Source organism: Cucurbita maxima, unplaced genomic scaffold (assembly GCF_002738345.1).
Source record: "Cucurbita maxima cultivar Rimu unplaced genomic scaffold, Cmax_1.0 Cma_Scf00405, whole genome shotgun sequence".
NCBI lineage: Eukaryota > Viridiplantae > Streptophyta > Magnoliopsida > Cucurbitales > Cucurbitaceae > Cucurbita > Cucurbita maxima.
The window spans coordinates 1-17,900 of NW_019272421.1; the positions used below are offsets into that span (position 1 = coordinate 1).

The 17,900-nt window shown below is 33.8% G+C and overlaps 3 protein-coding genes across 4 annotated transcripts; 2 read left to right on the forward strand and 1 right to left on the reverse strand.

Annotated features, from left to right (window-relative positions):
• Nucleotides 1–3,645: 3,645 nt before the first annotated feature.
• Nucleotides 3,646–8,360, forward strand: LOC111474466 (protein AATF-like). Its single transcript, XM_023119538.1, has 13 exons — nt 3,646–3,981; nt 4,060–4,280; nt 4,735–4,807; nt 4,956–5,030; nt 5,114–5,224; nt 5,315–5,357; nt 5,823–5,925; nt 7,149–7,251; nt 7,344–7,439; nt 7,539–7,568; nt 7,653–7,755; nt 7,874–7,958; nt 8,042–8,360. Exons 1-13 carry the CDS (start codon nt 3,892–3,894, stop codon nt 8,175–8,177), a joined length of 1,269 nt encoding a protein of 422 aa, XP_022975306.1. The 5' UTR covers nt 3,646–3,891; the 3' UTR covers nt 8,178–8,360.
• Nucleotides 8,361–9,141: 781 nt separating this feature from the next.
• Nucleotides 9,142–10,713, reverse strand: LOC111474468. 2 transcript variants are annotated; one of them, XM_023119541.1, is made up of 3 exons: nt 10,406–10,713; nt 9,658–9,716; nt 9,142–9,577 (listed from the first exon to the last, which is right to left on the reverse strand). In XM_023119541.1, the coding sequence occupies exons 1-3, from the start codon at nt 10,703–10,705 to the stop codon at nt 9,565–9,567; spliced, it is 372 nt and encodes a 123-aa protein (XP_022975309.1). In that variant the 5' UTR covers nt 10,706–10,713; the 3' UTR covers nt 9,142–9,564. The 2 variants fall into 2 exon arrangements, with proteins under 2 accessions (XP_022975309.1, XP_022975308.1); XM_023119540.1 differs by lacking the exon at nt 9,658–9,716.
• Nucleotides 10,714–15,726: 5,013 nt separating this feature from the next.
• LOC111474467 (homeobox-leucine zipper protein HAT3-like) lies at nt 15,727–17,712 on the forward strand. Its single transcript, XM_023119539.1, has 4 exons — nt 15,727–16,083; nt 16,284–16,594; nt 16,809–16,888; nt 17,227–17,712. Exons 1-4 carry the CDS (start codon nt 15,939–15,941, stop codon nt 17,531–17,533), a joined length of 843 nt encoding a protein of 280 aa, XP_022975307.1. The 5' UTR covers nt 15,727–15,938; the 3' UTR covers nt 17,534–17,712.
• The last annotated feature ends 188 nt before the right edge of the window (nt 17,713–17,900 follow it).

Sequence of the window (17,900 nt, forward strand, 5' to 3'; positions counted from 1 at the left end):
TTATACTGTGGACAGTTCAAAAAACTGAAAATAGTTAATAATTAAAAGTAGGTTTGTTATCATCAAAACATCAATAATTAATTCATTGAAATTAATTAATGTGAGATCAGGGGCCAATAAGCCAACAGGATGTTCGAGATATCCCAATGAGATGAACGACACATGGGTTAGTTTTGTAAACATGTTTGAGCAAGCCAAGAGGGTCGAGTTGTCCCAAGATATGGGATGACATCACAATGCATGGGCCATGCTATAGGGAACCAAGATGATGATTGAGATGCGAGGTTGCACATGAGAGATATTGGCTTAGAGTAGAGGCAAGGTCGAGCCGTATGACTTGGCCTAGTGTAAGGGCAAGTCAACTAGAGTCACAAACGATTGTACATGCACGCACAGATGGCCTCTGTGGCCGAACAAGCTTGGATTCTGCACGAGTTGTGTTAGGTTGGCAAAGGAGAGGTTCTCAAAGCCACGAAGACAGTCAAAGAATGTGAATAGGGCATAAATTCTCCTTAAGGCTTGTCATGAGCATGTCAAGATCATAATGTTGCACGGTCGAAAATCACAATCAGGACACATAGTACTTCTCTACACACGGATCAAGCATGTGTACATGAACCAACTAGATAGACTCCTTAACGTACCCCCTAGGCCTAATGATGGGCTAGCATGCTCACAATGTCGAAACTAATGGAAAAGAAAGGAGCGTATAATAATTTGTTGTAGAAGTAATTCATAATCACATTACATACTACAAGTATGAGGTCCCACGTTAAAAATGTAGTTCAATGAGATATACACATAATACTAGTTTCATACTTATCATGACATAAATTTCTTATGAGACATACATATATATTCATGGTATTTCATTCATCTTTTTAATACATGGTATATGATGGTGTCTCACACGGCATAAACATAATCATATTAACATAACAATCATAATCGAATACCATTTAGAAATATAATCTATAAAATTTGGCAATAATGTTGTTTAAGAAATCTTTATTTATGCACATTCTTCCTCAAAACTGAAGTTGATCACTCAAGCTCCACTGCACTTGAAAAAAACAATCTACCATCACAATCGATCTTTTAAACTATATTTCATGTTATAATCTATGATGGTAGGTCCCATCATTACATTCTCATATTCTTGCATTTAATCTTAATAGTGAGATCACTTAATAGTAGATTTACAATTTGGGACACTCACAGCTGTTTCCTCACAATACAATAATAATCCCTCTCAAGAATAAGATGAAGACAAATAAACTTGTAATGTTGGAGAGAGCAACAAACAATGGAGACTTTGAACAAATGAGGATTGGAGAATTTATGGAAGTTGTGTATTTAAAATGTGGGGAATGAGGAATGGAGAATTTATGGAAGTTGTGTATTTAAAATGCTCCGAAGTTGATGAGTTTATATAAAGAGGAAAAGTGACAAAATGTAGGAATTAATATTGACCATTGGATTGTGTTAGGAATAATGGAAGGTGGAGATTAAAAATAAATAAATAAGAAAAATTTTCAAATTCATTTATTTAAAATTTTTAATATAATATAATAATAATAAAAAATTACGTGAGTAAGGATCAAATGAAAATTCAAAATTTATTATAAATATAATAATATAATAATAATAAAAACGATGTGAGTAACCACCAAAATTTTAAAATATAATAATATATTTCAAAATTTTAAAATATAATAATATAATAATATAATATAATAATAGTAAAAATTGATGCGATTACGGTTAGATTCAAATTTATATTTTGTAAAAATAATTTTATTTAGAAATATAATAATAAGAAAAACTCCACCATTTGTTACTCTTCCAAAATTATAAATCTCATACTTTGATATATTTTGATTTGTCCATCATTTTGATTTTGCTGTCATATCATCACGTTGGGTATGTTGTCTCGACTGTAATTTCTTCGTTTTAGCTTTGATTTAAGTAATTGAAAAGTCGTTGAAATCGTTATTCCCGACCTTTGTGGACATTTCAAAATACTGAAAATAGTTAATAATGAAAAGTAGGTTTGTTATCATCAAAACAATAATCAAGTAATTGATTGAAATTAATTAAAGTGAGATCAAGGGCCAAAAAGTCAACAACTATGTGCTAAATAACGTGAATTATGAATTTCATAGATTATGAATTATCGATTTTTAGTTGTCACCTATAGTAGATATGGGTGGTCATAGTGAGTATACTACTATTGTACCACGTCAGGGATGCCTAGTGGAGAGAGTCATGGCCTTTTACTGATCTATACTCGATAGGGGTGTAAGATAGGTAGTTTACTAACCTAGCCCGATGGGGTGTAGTGGCAAGTAGTTATTGATTCTCAAGAACAGGTAGTTTATGTCAAGCACCACTATGGGAAATCCTCTGATTTTGAGCTCAGTAGGTTAATAGGTATGGAAAATCCAAGTCAATGAGAATCCTTAGGGTCTCCTCTTGAAACTGCAATAGATTTTATTAGAGACAGCTCCGAGAATAGGATTAAGTCCGACAAGAGCCTACAAGTAGGTTGTTTACTGAGAATTTTTATACTCATCCCATGTTATTTCGATTTTTCAGGTGTTAAGTAGATTGATAACGATGGCAGGAACATGCAGAGTCGTGCGGCGGCTGCAGAGGAGACCCTTAGATCGAGTCCTCTTTTTTTATGTCGTTTTAATATTTTTTTAAGGTTTATTTTGGGAAGACTCAGTGCTATTTTGAACTTATTTTTTATGTGACTCCAGATCTTATTATGTTTTGAAAACTATTTTAAATTTTAATACTTATCTAGAAACTTTAATTTTCTTATGTCTTCCCTTTTATAAAATGGAAATGTTGTAAGGCTTTTACCCTTGAGTCCATGTGGCAATTCGTGATTCAATGAGCAGTCGTTACACACACGACCAAAAACCAACACGTTATGTATGCATTCGTACATAACGTGTTAGAGAAGTAATCTATGATTCTTTTTCATCATTTTCACTCTTCACATTGGTTTATGTCCTAAATATGCTCCTATGACTTTCAAATTGTATCATTATTCTATGATATTAGGCCCTTTCTAAAATTTAATGTACAACGGATATCATCTGAACCACCGACCACACCTTGACACCCTTAAGTACAGATTCTTGCAAAAGTTCCAATCATTCTTAAAAGCTAACACAGGAAGGGACCTACCCAAAAAAATTTAGAGACTTTTGAGCTTGGAAAGAACATGAACGAAGCCCCAAACACAAACAAGCAAGTAAATAGCTATTCATGTTATTTCTTAACCTAGTAATTTGTAAATTCTCTTGGTCACATCATCTATGTATGTTATATTAATAACAAAATTTTTATAAATTACACCTATTAAATATTCACAAGGACGATTACAAGTATAGAATATTCTTAGTTTTTTAAATAACTTTAAAAGTAAGAGATGAGTTGGATTGTAACCTTATTTTCGTGTTGATCAAATTATCAAACTAAAAAAAATTATTTTTCAAAAATTCAACTTAAAAATTAGAATTATAATATAATTTTTTTATCTTTATTATTTTCGGAGAAGTTATAATTTAATCTGAAAAAAAAAAAGAAAAGAATTTATAATTTACTGACTGCACATGCCTCCTTCTCGTGACGGCTACCAATAAACCCTTCTTCCCATTCGTTCCGGACGCTCTCTGTTAAACCCCATTCCTCTGGTTTTCCCCTTTTTGTTTGGAATCTTTGCTGCCCGCTATCTCTTTCTTCATCCCCTTTGTGCTGCGATTCTTCGTTTGTTCTCTTCTTTCAGCTGCCCTATTGATACGCTTTGTTTGTTTAGGTTTAACGATTTACTAAATTGGTCCAACAATTCACGACCTCTGTACTTCATAGCAGAAGATGGGGCCTGCATCAAAGAGGTCGAAAAAATCACAAGAAAATGAGAGTGAGTCTGAAGATTTTGAAGACATGCATGATTTGGAACTTTCGGTAAGTCGTTATGGTTTTGGTAAGAGGAATTTGTTTTCTTTAAATTTATAGCTTGTTTAATTGAGCTTTTGTGACTAGACTGAGGAAGAGGAATACTTCAGCGTCGAAGATGGAAATTCAGGAGATGAAGAAGACGTAGAGGAGGATGATGAGGAGGATGAAGTAGAAGAGGAAGATGGAGAGGAGGACGGAGATTGGAGTGACGAAGAAGAAGCAGGTGGTGTGCAAAATGATGACCAAAAAGATGCAGATATGGAGGAACTTGAGAAAGAATATATGCATCTTCGTCACCAGGAGCAGTAAGAAATTGTTAAATTCTTTTCATTGCTTCCTTTTACCCTTCATAAATCACTGCATGTTAGAGAAAATTATGAACGAATGCGTAAATTGTAGCCCTTCTAATTTCTCTTTCAGACTTCAAAATTGCATAGATATTGATTTTTTAAAGCCCACACTTCAAGTTTCTTGTGTAAATCATCTTTTTCATCAAAATTAATTATAGCAGAAACTATTAGTTAAATATTTTCCTGTGTTCATTGTAAAGTTCTAGTCTCCTTTATTCTTAGGATCTTCCGGCATGTTTGAGAGTGACCAAAATTACTTTTGTTGGTTATTTTGAGCATAACCAAAATATGCCATGTAATAACTTCAAGTAATGTTTGTTTTTTTGCATTCTCAACTTTTGATGTGTAGTTCTATTGAATTTTATCATCGTTTTCATTTTTGGTACGCTCCAATTATTGTTTGAATCAGAGACATTTTGAAGAATTTGAAGCAACATAAGGATGAAGATCTTCTTAAAGGCCAAGCAGTGAAGAATCAAAGGGTATGCCACTTTTTCTATGCTTTGATTTCATGTTTTACTGAATAGGTTTGATTTTATGTGCAATGGAATAGAATTGACGAAGTTCTATTGTATTTTACAGTTTGGTGGACTATTTAATGTTCTCACAATATTTCCTTTCTGGTTTTAGGCTTTATGGGACAAAAGTCTTGAGCTTAGATTTTTGCTTCAAAAGGCATTCTCCAACTCAAATAGATTGCCAAAGGTAGCTAACTATCATTCTTGACATCTAGTTTCTGTTATATTTTCAAGTGAAAGTTTTGTTCAAAATAGTTTATGATTGTGCAGGAGCCAGTTAAGTCTTCATTTTGTAAATTAGATAAGGATGTTGAGGTGGCATATTCAGATTTGATCACATCGTCAAAGAATACTTTAAATTCTTTATTGGAACTACAAGAGGTGTAATTTTTCATATAACATTGTACCTTCTATCTATGATGCTCATGGCTGGTATCTCTTATTTAACTCGGTGGTTCTCTTTTACGACAGGCTTTACTTGAAAATAATAAGCATATCGTCCAAGCTACCGATGGTATGGAAACTTTCATCTCTGTATCTTGTATACTACATAAATTTTATCATGCATAGCCTGCTGAGATGGAGAAGTGGGCATTAACTTTGATGGGATTGTTGGGTTCACTTACTGTGTATCCTTTCTTAAATAGGAGCTCAGATTATTCTTATGGCAGTGGGCTTGTTAGGGTCAATTATACACAGTTAATCTATTGTTGGAAGTTATGCTGGGCATTATTATTATACTTTTATGGTTTGTTAGTGCTAGTGCCACCATTTGTTTCCAGAAATCTTTACATCTTGAAATTATTTAAGACAACCGTGTTTCTTGTGGACCTGTGAGATACCTCCAGAGCTTTTTCTTTTTGTACTCGTGATAACAAAAGCGTTTGTTGCATGTGTGAACCATTAATAGTGGCGCATGAGTTAACATTGACTGAGCTTTTCTTTTTTTTTTCTGGCCACTTCAATCCTCCTTCTATAGGCCATCCTGGAGTATCAGCTAACCGTTTGGAGTCTTCCAAAACCGTAGATGCTCAAAATCATAATGATGAAGATTGGTCCCAAGTTGCTCATATGTATCAAAGGTGCTCCTCTTTCTCTGAACAAAGCACCATTATGCTCGACTTATATTCACCTTTTCTGAAAATTATAGTTACATATTTTTTTAGACAGTATAGATTAATCAAACAATTTTGCTGAAGGATTAGGATGTGCAGTGGTCTAAGACAATTGTGAACAAATAGGGCATTATATGTTGATATATGCTTTTATATGGCAGAGAAGCAACCTCTGTACTTTTTGTCTTCGCTGTTGCAGACTTGATGTTATATTTGACTGACTTAAGCAAAAAGCTTTTGTTCTTCTTTGTTCAATTTCCTCACTGAATCATGCCGTCTCTCTCCCCAACAATTGTAGAGGAACATTGAAATAAGACTGAAGTAAAGATGAAAATATGAATAGTTAGACTTCCAAAGATGGAAGTAAGGGAGACGGGAATGTATTTAGTGATGAATGATTTAATTTATCAGGTCTTTGCTATTTGATTTTGTAGTTCATCTTTTAAACCAGAATATTAAATGAAAACAAACTGCTTTCGAATGGGCTCTTCATCATGAGCCATTTGTTTTATTCTTTCGTTCTTATGTGTCTGTGTCAATGTGAGATCCCACATCGGTTGAAGAGGGGAACAAGCATTCCTTATATGGGTGTGGAAACCTCTCCCTAGTAGACACGTTTTAAAACTGTGAGGCTGACGGCAATACGTAATGGGCCATTGCGGACAATATCTACGAGCGGGGGGCTTGAGCTGTTACAAATGGTATCAAAGCCAGACACCGAGCGGTGTGCGAGCGAGAACGCTGGCCTCTAAGGGGGTGGGCTGTTACAAATAGTATCAGAGCCAGACACCAAGCGGTGTGCCAGCGAGGATGCTAGGATCCCAAGGGGGGTGGATTGTGAGATCTCACATCGGTTGGAGAGGGGAACAAGCATTCCTTGTATGGGTGTGGAAACATCTCCCTAGTAGACGCATTTTTAAACCGTGAACTTGACGACTATTCATAGTGGGCCAAAGCGGACAATAACTACTAGCGTTGGGCTTGGACTATTACATTTTATAACCCACTAAAGTAGCTTCACTTTTTCAAGTGTTTCTTTCTCGGAAATTATTTAACTGGTTGCCTTCAACTCTCTTCATGACTGTGTATGAAGATTTTAAATGATGATTATAAATGAATATTACCTGAGGATTTATGTAGCTTCTAAGGAATGGATGTTGAGAAAGACATACACGTTGGTAATATTGCAGGATAGGAGCTTTCAGAGACAAGTCAATTGACAAATGGCATAGGAAAACACAAGTTACAACAGGTGCTGCAGCTATTAAAGGAAAATTGCAGGCCTTTAATCAGGTCAGGTCCTGCATGCTACGTATCCTTCCTTGCTTGCTTGCTTGCTTTGTGTGAGAAATTACAATACTAAATTATTATGTTGATGGTAACAGAATATTAGTGAACAAGTAGCTTCATATATGAGAGATCCAAGTAGGATGCTTAATCAGATGCAGCTAAGGAGATCAACCGTGCACGTATTTGGGACGGTAATAACAAGCAACTGGTTATTCTACAGTATTCGGTGCCCTTTCTCCTAATGCTGCCAATGCTAATGCTTTTATTGCTATTTTGCATGGTGATGACAGGTTCTTACCGAAGCCGAGAGCAAGGAGCAGGTAATACTGTCTGTTTATGTTTCTTTCTTTCGATATGCCTCAGAAATTTTAATGTTTCTTTATTCTTAACTTCACTGTGGTTAGGAAGCACAAACTGAAGGAGGAGATCCTGAACTTCTGGAGGACTCTGAATTCTATCAGCAATTATTGAAGGAATTCTTTGAGACGATTGATCCAAATTCATCTGGTACGGATTCTCATGTCACACATGCTTTGAGCTTAATTTTAAAATAAAATTGAATTACCATGAAAAAGAACTATATAAGAAGTGTGGATGTTGATAGTTGGGGTGAATGTGTGAACAGAGACGGCGTTTTATGCATTGAAAAAGATGCAAACGAAGAAGAGGAAGATAGTCGATCGGCGAGCGTCGAAGAGTCGTAAGATAAGGTGGGAGTTTGATCATTTTGGGTTGGTATTTTGATTGTTGGTATGATAATATTGATTCGATTCGATTTGAATACTTGTTGTAGATACAATATCCACGAAAAGATCGTGAACTTCATGGCTCCTATGCCTGTGGATCTTCACCAAGCCACTCCCAAACTAGTCAACAACATTTTTGGTTTGAAACAACACAAGTCGGCGGCTACTACCACTGCTGTTTAGCGCATCTGTTCCGCCCTACATTTTTGTACTTTTTTCATGTTACTTTTTTATTCAGCTCCTTAGATCTTTACACTACAATTACGAAGTTCATGAGTATGTTATAAACGTTTTCGTTTGAGTTAGAAAGTTTTGTTCACCTCTAATCCAATGCGTGGAAATAACAATATTATACATCTTTGTCTATTCCTTTATTTTCTCTGAGAACTTGACATTTTATAGATATTTTTATCGACGTTACTGTACCATAAAAATTGAAATATTTGAGTACAATATTGACATTCTTTAGTCTAGGTTTGACTAGGACATCAGCCAAGCCTTTGATACCATAATAAAAAAACATAATTCAAATAAAAGGTTATTATAAATGATATTTAAATACAATTTTGAATTGCATTTTGTAAGAATTTTTCAGGTGTAATTATATTTTATCAATGATGGTTAGAGTTTGTAGCATTCGTGTTAAAAAAAAATTATCAGACATTAGGAGGATTTTTGGTATTATTGAGATAATTATTATAAAAAATATATTTCATATTCTTTCTTTCCAGTGTCAATTATGCTATTTGAGTATTCTAAAATTATTGTAGCTTCTTCGCCTATTTCGAAGACTATTTCGACATCAATATACTCTAATAAAAAAGATCAGATCCTTCCCTAAACCAGAACAAGGAAGAAAGCCGAAAGTGAGCTCTTAGGGTCATTCCATCAAATATTTGAGAAGTTCGTAGCGAGGCGATAGATTTCACTTCTATAGTTGCCTCTCCAGCTGTTGCAAACACTGAGCGAGACAAGTAAGAAACGCACAACCTAAGGAAGACAAATTAGGAACGCGAAGGCCTTTCTTTTTCGAAAGGAGACATTTTTCAAATCACATAGTGGGTTAGTATCTCTTTTGAATATATCCAACTTTAACTAATTAATGGTCAATAAATCAGAACAAAACATATATTGAAAAGGTAACTAAATATATAAATAATGAAGCAACCCATTCAAATCTTTCATGCATTACAAGAAATTTAACTTGCATGACCAGGAAAAGAAAGAAAAATAAAAAGTGGAAAAACAAGATTGACAAATCAGCACCAGGAAGGATGGAAGTTTCCTAAATGAAGAAGAAATTATTACTCAAGGAAGGTTATGAACATACACAAGTACTCAGTACACTCAGACAAATACCCAACTATAGTGATGATACAGAAAGTAATGAGCCTCTTCTTGAATCTTTAACCATCCGAATTGCAGTCTGAGCCGAAGACTCGACTCGACTCGTGATCAAGACTTTAAATCACAAAATCCAAGATTTCATGAACAGTATAAACAAAAACTCATTCATCTCGTGTTCTTGGACGAATCCCCAAACCATTTCTGATATTAGCTCCTACTTCCATCACGTCTTCAACCTGATATAACACAACACACCAAACCCACAAATTTGTATTCATACACTTTACTTCAGCAAGAATTTCTTCTACAAACATACTTTTTCTTACACAAATCAAGATCAAGCCCCTGATTTTGTGTGAGGAATGACAATAATGGCTTCATTCGGATCATCCATAAGAGCAACAAGAAATCAGAAAACTGCTTAAACACATTTTGATAGTGATTTACAAACGCAGTAAGAAAATTTCTACAAAGGCAATGAACTGAAACTGATCTGAAAATAATTTCTCTTCCACTACCCAATAACAGCAACCATTATTAGATTGGATGAAAACAATGCTCGTTACTTAAGTTCTTTTATAAGTTCACTCTATCATGACATCAATGCTCAAATCATGTAAAAAAATTTCTAAATTCAATCAAGAATATACCTGAATTTCACAGCAATATCAAGCCAAGGGAGAAAATGCTCGAAATTAACAGCAAGATTATTAATATCAGCTGCAAAGAATCCAACACAACCTAAAAATCTAAAACCTACAAAAATATTTTTCTTCTTAATCAATGGACGCCAATTCTGATTCGATCAATTGTTTCCAGTTTCAGTGTTTCGATCAAATTGAGTGTTAAAAACTAAACAAAATGTCCTTCTAGACATTAACCAAATTCACCACATGCGACGAATAAAATTTGGCTTGAGAGTTAATTCTTCAGAGGACGACACAAGTTCAAAGCCAACTTAATCAGAGTTGCGCAATTAACCTCTAACGCAATCCAAATCAGGGGGAGGGAGGGAGAAGAAATGAAACTACTAGATGCAGAATAGGAAAGAAGGTGAAGTAAACCTTGTGGATGCCGGCGGCCTTTAAGGAAGCGATGGCGGACGAGGAGGCAGCGCCGACGAAAAGCGAAGCAACGGCGAAGGCCTTAAAGGGCATGAGGCTAGAATCGCCGATAACTCCTCGCCGAAAAGAGGCGATACCCCAACCAAGCTGCGTTGCGCCGGCCAAGGCCCACCACCAATGGGCGTTACTACCACCGTCGCTTCCTCCGTTCTCCACCATCTCTCTTTCCCTGCTTTCGCCTTTCTCTTTTCCCCATTCTGTCGCCGTCGCCGTCAACGATTTAGAACCCGTGTGGACCATTGTAAATGGGCCTGATCCTGGGCCTAAACTTTCTGATTGAGGCCCAAATTCTTCTGATATAGCCCAAATTCTCGCTGCTATTTTCTGGTATCATTTAAATATAAGTTTAATCCCTCCCCTAAACTTTAAATATTTCTTCAAATTTTAAAAAATTTAATTTAATAGAGCCTTAAATTTTAAAAAATATTACATATTTAATTGTTTTAAAATTTTAATTAATTTATTAGATATAAAATTGAATTTCAATTTTCAATTTTATGTCCAATTAATCTATAAATTTTTTAAAATTTTACATTCCAAAATTTGCTATTCATTTAGTTAAAAAACATATTATATATATAAAAAAAATTAAAAGTTCATGTTAAATATTTTTTAAAATTCATAAATTAAATAGACATAAAAGTTAAAATATAAACTTGTAATTTACTATTTTTATTAATTTTCATGTAATTTTCAGTAATATTTTATAAATTAATTTTTAAAGTTCTGCCAAACCTTTTATTTTCATTTTGTCTTCGTTTGGACAATTTTTGGTATATTTTCTTTTTTAGTTTCTTTTTTTTTTTTCTTAAAGCTTTAGAATCTCATGCTACCAAAAAAAGTGTCGACTTTAAATTTTATAATAATTTTTTCTTCAAAAGAAAAAAAAAAAACCATTAATACTTTAAAATTATATATTTTCGCCTTTTTCTTTTCTCTTTTTTTTTCGTGGGTCAATTTTTAAAAATATGCAATATCCCATAATTATTTGGGGGGAAAAAAGAAATTTTAATAATTTTTTTTCTCGTTTATTCTATGAAAAATATTTATTAAAAAGAAATGAGATGAAATTGTGATTTTTTTATATTAAATAAATAATAATTAAAGATGATTTGGAGATGGGGGAAGGCGCGTGGGGAAAGAGTATCCAATGATTGTTGACTGTCTGGAGAAGGAGAAACAAGTCAACACACACGTGTGCAATGATGGGACCATGTGTTGTCCCCTCCTGCACGTGACCCCCACTCCTCCTTCCCCACCTTATCTCTCTCCTCTCCCCCACTGGACTTTCAACTTTCCCCTCACGCGCCGCCCACTTTAATCTTCTCTTTCCAACATGGTAAAAGTCAATTTTTTACCTTACAAAATTTTAAATCTATATAAATTCTAAATTTTTATGAAAATTATTTATTTATATTTTAAATTTAAATAAATCAATTTATTATTATTATTATTTTATTTTTATTTTTTGTTTAATAAGACTGTTGATCTTTTATTTATTTTTATGCATTTGTGTCAATTATTTGGTAGCTAATATTAACTGGGTTAAAAAAAACCTTTTAAACAAACTCTAAATTTTGGATTTGAGCAATTCAAATAGAGTTCTCAACTCAACCTAACCCTCTATTTTCAAGTTGGGTTTGGTTGAGTTATTTGATTTTTTACTGACCTATCAACAATACATATTACAGGTCACAATACATTATAAACACTAGTACAAACTTAAATATTCTTAATATTTTAAAAATTAAGGTAGGATTGGATTATAACCCTATTTTTTGGGTGGTCAAGTTGATTCGATAAGAAAAAAAATATCAACTGGTAAACTAAATTGAATCTTCAATTTTTCTAAAATTCAACCCGACTCGATCTTTATAGTTTAGGTTGAATAATCTGAATTAATCAGGTTATCAAATCATATAAACATCCCTGCTCCTAACCTTAATGTGTTAATTATTCTATCTCATATTCATTAGTCGATAACGTGTGAATTGGAAACTGGTCCACGTGGACCAGTTGAAAGCAAAAAAGTAGGTCAAATTGTATAGTTTTTATTTGTGATTGAAAAATTAAAAATATATTTTTTTTAGAAGTTGCCATGAATTAAATTTGTAATTCCTGACCAGTGACAATGACATATGCTTAGGGCTATAATTATTTGAAAAAGACAATTTCTGATACAAATTTTAAAATTTTAAAATTGTTATAAGCTTTAATTGGAGCCTGTCCATATACCAAACAACAACTTAAATTTATATCCCTTTCAAAATTTAAAAAAAAAAATACAAATAAACTTATATCTATAATTAAAAATTTAAATCATGCTGTTTTATGATTTTAGTCGCAAATATTGGGAGTGTCGATGTGACCCCATAACTCCACAAACCTGAACTATTCATCCTAAACTATTAGATTTGTTAGATATTTTTTCCGTTTGGGTTGTGTGTTGAGTTTTTTTTTGTTTTTTTTTAAACCGAAAATTTTAAACGATCTATAGGTTGACATTTTTTATTTGTGTTAACCTAATCCAGCGAAAAATAGAGTTATAACCTAATCCAACCCTACTTTTAAGATTATTATGAAAGTCAAGAACATTTAATGTTTCAATGTGACTGGTAAATATTTGATATTTGAGGTCTATAAAATATTACTTAAATAAAAATGAGAGGAAATAAATTTAAGAATTAAAATAAAATAAATGCTTCTTATATAAATTTTAGAAACTAAAGTATATATTTAATTATTTTATGATATAATTTCTCCCCATTTTTTTTATTATTGTTGTTAATTTTATTTTCAAACATGTGAGAGTAAAAAAAAAAGAAATTAATTTATAGTTCTAGATGGCGACGTTTTTATTTATTTATTTATTTATATTTTTATATTTTTAAGAAGGATTTCAAATTTTGGGAAAAAGAAAAAGGAAAAAAAATAAATAAATAAAGGTGGGCCCAGGGTAATCGGTTTCCCAAGGTTTGATTGATGGGAAAGATTAGCCTTCCATTGTAATCTAGATTCTAGAAGCTTTTCTTCAAATTGGTCCACACATTCTAGATAATAGGCTTGTGAAATAACCTTTATTTATTTATTTATTTATTTATTTATTTATTATTATTATTATTATTATGACGTGATTATTTTAAAAAATACTCGGTAAGTAACTTTATTATTGTAGTTGAAAATGCATACATAAATAATCACAGTGATACCTATCATTTAAAAACATTTCATGGTCTTGAGCTTTACTTTTTAGTCTGAACAAAAATTGGATGTGTAGTATTTCTCTACACACGACCCACATACGTACACATGGACCCATTAGCATAGTCTGGACCTACCCTTCAATTAATGCACACTCACATTATCAGTCATGGAGAGAAAAAAGGCCGCTTAATATCATAACATACGTAGATATCATAACGTATGCAGTCATCATAGCAGGAAAATATCCCGATGCATGTGATATTAAAAAAATGCATGAGATCTTTATAACTTTAAGTCAAGCAGGTTGTACATTCGCTCTTGCATAAACATAACTTTCGTGAGTGCATACGTGGTGTAAAATATTTCATAATCCTGAATTAATCTTGTTAACATAGTGTGCATGATATGACATACAAAGGTATTATGCATCATACAACATGGAAGTCACAACAAGATCCATAACTTAACATCAAAGTCACAACGTACGTGTCTTTCATACTTAATTCAATTCACCCAACAAAGTCAATAATATGACCACTAAACTGAGTAGCTTAAGAAGAAGTCACTAATTTATCACTGAAGCAAGTACGAATCTGTGTCTTGAAATCCAAGTCAACTTATGTGAGTCCACAACATTATATTAGAATATGTTGAGCGTTTCAATCCATCTAATAATGAAACCTCCAATTTAACTTAAAATATTTTAAATTGGCTAAACAGTAGTCGTAGCAAATCAAGTGTCTTTGGAAAAGTCAACCGGCACAATCATTTGATACGTAAACTCATAAACATTAATTAAATGAGACATGTAACATGTGGAAAGTCATAAACAGTTATGAATATATAAAACTTTGCTGAATTTATTCCTTAAAAAAATGCATTAATTATGGGGTATAAAAAAATAAAAAGAATTTGTGGGGTATTATTTAATTTGAAGATTGTGAAAATGATGAGTCGCACCAATCCTTCATACTTTTTTTCATCACATTACTACCACAATCAATTTTCCCTCATATTTATTAATTTTTATTTTATTTTTCAAATATTTTGTTTACTTTTTTAACAAATAAAATAAAGTGTTCATAAGTCATTGACTTTTTAAAGTATCTCTACCACTTTTCGTGTGTGGAAAAAAAAAACGTGTAATTTATCTAATTTGAATAAATTTCACAAGTCAACTTAAAAATAAAGAGTTAGATTGAGTTATTGCGTTGTTATTTTTTTAATTATTAAAAAAATCTACTTATCTACGGCACATGTTACATTAATGATTAAAATTTAATAAAACTCGATTATCAAATATTCACAAGCATCACTGACTTAGTTACAAACTTTAAATATTTTTAATTTTTATAATTATGTTAAAGTTAAAATAAACTTTATAATAATTTAAATTAGATAAGTCAGATTCTTGAGGGACGATCCCAATCTTTTGACCACAAATAAACTAAAAGAATATCAATTAATTAAAAAGTTATTCAAAATATTATATTCATTAATTTAATGGAAAAATATATATAATTATATTTATTAGACATAAACTGACAATTTAAAATAATTGAGAATGGAATTGGAGTCCAGAAGACAAATGTTGTGATTAAATATATATTTTATTAGAAGCCATCCTCATTTTACAAACTCCACACGTGCTACCCACGTCACGCGCGTGAGGTCCATCACGTGGGCCCACCGTCATCTGAAAATCCTCTGCATATAACCAATTTGCCTCAATGCCTGTGGGCCCCATCTCCACGTGATTTTGAGTAGCACAATCATGAACTGATAATTCATTGCGCGTGGCAAGTACTCGGTCAACGAGCGGGAAAGCCGCTTTTTCACCTTATGTTTAAAACACAGTTAACCACGGTAAAACTTTTATTTTGACTTAACCATGGTTAAAAGTAAAAACCCTAAGGAGAGCGAGAAAAAAAAAAAAAAAAAAAAAAAAGCCATTTTATCATGATTGAGCCAATAGGGTGTGTGTGTCATAAGTGATGATTAAATCTACACCCCTCGTGTCTCTCTCCCTCCCTCTACCTGTATATATAGTCCCATCCGCGCTGCAAATTAGCAGCAAAAGCTATGACATCTCTCTGCCGCATCGCCTGCTCGTTTTCCCACCCATTTTCTTTTCTCTCTGCTTTCCCGGAATCCAAACACTAATTAATTACTACTACCACTACTCCACCTCCACTTCTCTCTCCTATATATTTTTCATCATTGCGTTTCCTTCTCTGTAGTGTGTTTTTGATTCTCTGTTCCTTCCAAAATGGGCGGGAGCGACGACGAGTTATGTCTCAGTTTGAGTTTAGGGTTTGGAGTTACGACTCAGCCGAGTTACATCCACAGGCCTTCCAACTCCATGATTAATCACCTCCGTAGGAGCTCTTGGAAAGATGCGTTTCAAGTTTCTGGTAATTTCTTGATTTTGTGTTCTTCTCGTTTCATTGCGGTTTACTCTGGTTTTTTTTTTTGTTGGAGTTTTTTTCTGTTAGATCTGTGATTTTTGAAACATTATCGTTGTTTCTGAGGCGGATTTTGTTAATTTACGGTGTTCGTTTTTCGATTAAGTATCTGAATCGTCGTGTACTGTGTTATCATTTTGTTTGTTCAGATCGAAACGTCGATTCGAGGTCGTTTCTTAGGGGAATCGATGTGAATAGGCTGAGGACGGCGGTGGATGGCGAGGAAGAGAACGGCGTTTCATCTCCGAACAGTACGGTTTCTAGTATCAGTGGAAAGAGGAGCGAGAGAGAAGCCGTTGGAGATGAGGCGGAGGCCGAGAGAACCTCGTGCTCGCGAGGGAGCGACGATGAAGACGGCGGCGATGGTGATGGCGACGCCTCGAGAAAGAAGCTCAGGTTATCAAAGGAACAGTCGTTGGTTCTTGAGGAGACGTTCAAAGAGCACAACACGCTCAATCCAGTAAGTGGCAATCTGGTCATTTCATACGATTCTTCTCTTCACGTAGAGTTAATGATTGGTGGCAATTTCGGTAATTATTTGGGTTTAATAAGGGCGTTTTAGTCAATATTTCGGTTCAGTTGTAATGAAAAGACCTAACCTCCAGTTTAACGAAAGGGTTATTAAGTTAGTCAATATTTATTTAATTAATTAATTATTTATTTCTAAACGTCAGAAGCAAAAGCTGGCTCTTGCAAAACGGCTGAATCTGAGACCAAGACAAGTGGAGGTGTGGTTTCAAAACAGAAGAGCAAGGTGAGCAAATTAATTCCGTATCCAGGGGTAGAATCGTAATATCAGGAGGAGTTGTTGCTTTCATAACTAATAAATGCTCTGCCACTGCATTTAAGTGTGAAGGTCAAAATTGTCATAGGAAGATTGTTGCGTCCATCATCAATGATATTCTTTTTCTTCATTACAGATAATGAGAATATCCCCAAAACTGCCATTGCCATTTGTTTAAGTGCTCCACGTGATCATTCTTAAATTTAAAACTTGTATAATATTTCATCATCCATTTTTGTCTGTTTTCTTTACCAAGTAAGAAAGGATTTGAATTTTTGATGGCGTTACGGGTAATGGTTAATGTGCAGGACCAAGCTGAAGCAGACAGAAGTGGATTGTGAGTACTTGAGGAGGTGCTGTGAGAATCTAACAGAGGAAAACAGAAGGCTACAGAAGGAGGTGCAAGAGTTGAGGGCACTCAAGCTTTCTCCGCAGCTCTATATGCACATGAACCCTCCTACCACTCTCACTATGTGCCCGCAGTGTGAGCGTGTGGCTGTTTCCTCGTTCTCGTCGACATCAGTTGCTTCGACTCACCATCCAGTAGCAGCTGGTATGCAGCAGCGGCCCTTGATGCCCATCGCCCCGCAGGCGGTGTTGCCGATCCAACGTTGATGGTTTCTTGTGGGGGGTTTGGAGATATTGGGTAGTTCTGTCCTTAACAAAACGTAGTTAGATTATGCAGAGTGGGGGAGAGGAATGGACAATGAAATGATATATTTGGATGATCAATTGAAAGATGAATGGAGATCCTTTTCTTCTTATTCACAAAACAATACAAATTTTTAAAACAATGAGCAGTCAAACGAGATGGTTAGAGATATAATTTATAATTTTTCATGTAAGTGACAAACACCAACCACTGATATAAGTCGTGTTCCTGGTCAGTTGCTTCAAATTGAAAAAAGAAAAGAACAAGGCATTTCTGTTTACTGTACAATTTCTTCATACCATAGCCTAAACGTCTGTCCAACCATTGCAA

Excerpts from the sequence above, each read along its gene's own strand:
- LOC111474466 (XM_023119538.1), top strand. The coding sequence starts at position 3,892 with ATGGGGCCTGCATCAAAGAGGTCGAAAAAATCACAAGAAAATGAGAGT. Across the intron at positions 7,569-7,652 it reads AAGCCGAGAGCAAGGAGCAG|GAAGCACAAACTGAAGGAGG; the intron begins GTAATACTGTCT and ends CACTGTGGTTAG. Across the intron at positions 7,959-8,041 it reads TCGAAGAGTCGTAAGATAAG|ATACAATATCCACGAAAAGA; the intron begins GTGGGAGTTTGA and ends TACTTGTTGTAG.
- LOC111474468 (XM_023119540.1), bottom strand. The coding sequence starts at position 10,705 with ATGGTCCACACGGGTTCTAAATCGTTGACGGCGACGGCGACAGAATGG. Across the intron at positions 9,578-10,405 it reads AGGCCGCCGGCATCCACAAG|GTTGAAGACGTGATGGAAGT; the intron begins GTTTACTTCACC and ends GTGTTATATCAG.
- LOC111474467 (XM_023119539.1), top strand. The coding sequence starts at position 15,939 with ATGGGCGGGAGCGACGACGAGTTATGTCTCAGTTTGAGTTTAGGGTTT. Across the intron at positions 16,084-16,283 it reads AGATGCGTTTCAAGTTTCTG|ATCGAAACGTCGATTCGAGG; the intron begins GTAATTTCTTGA and ends TTGTTTGTTCAG. Across the intron at positions 16,889-17,226 it reads TTTCAAAACAGAAGAGCAAG|GACCAAGCTGAAGCAGACAG; the intron begins GTGAGCAAATTA and ends GTTAATGTGCAG.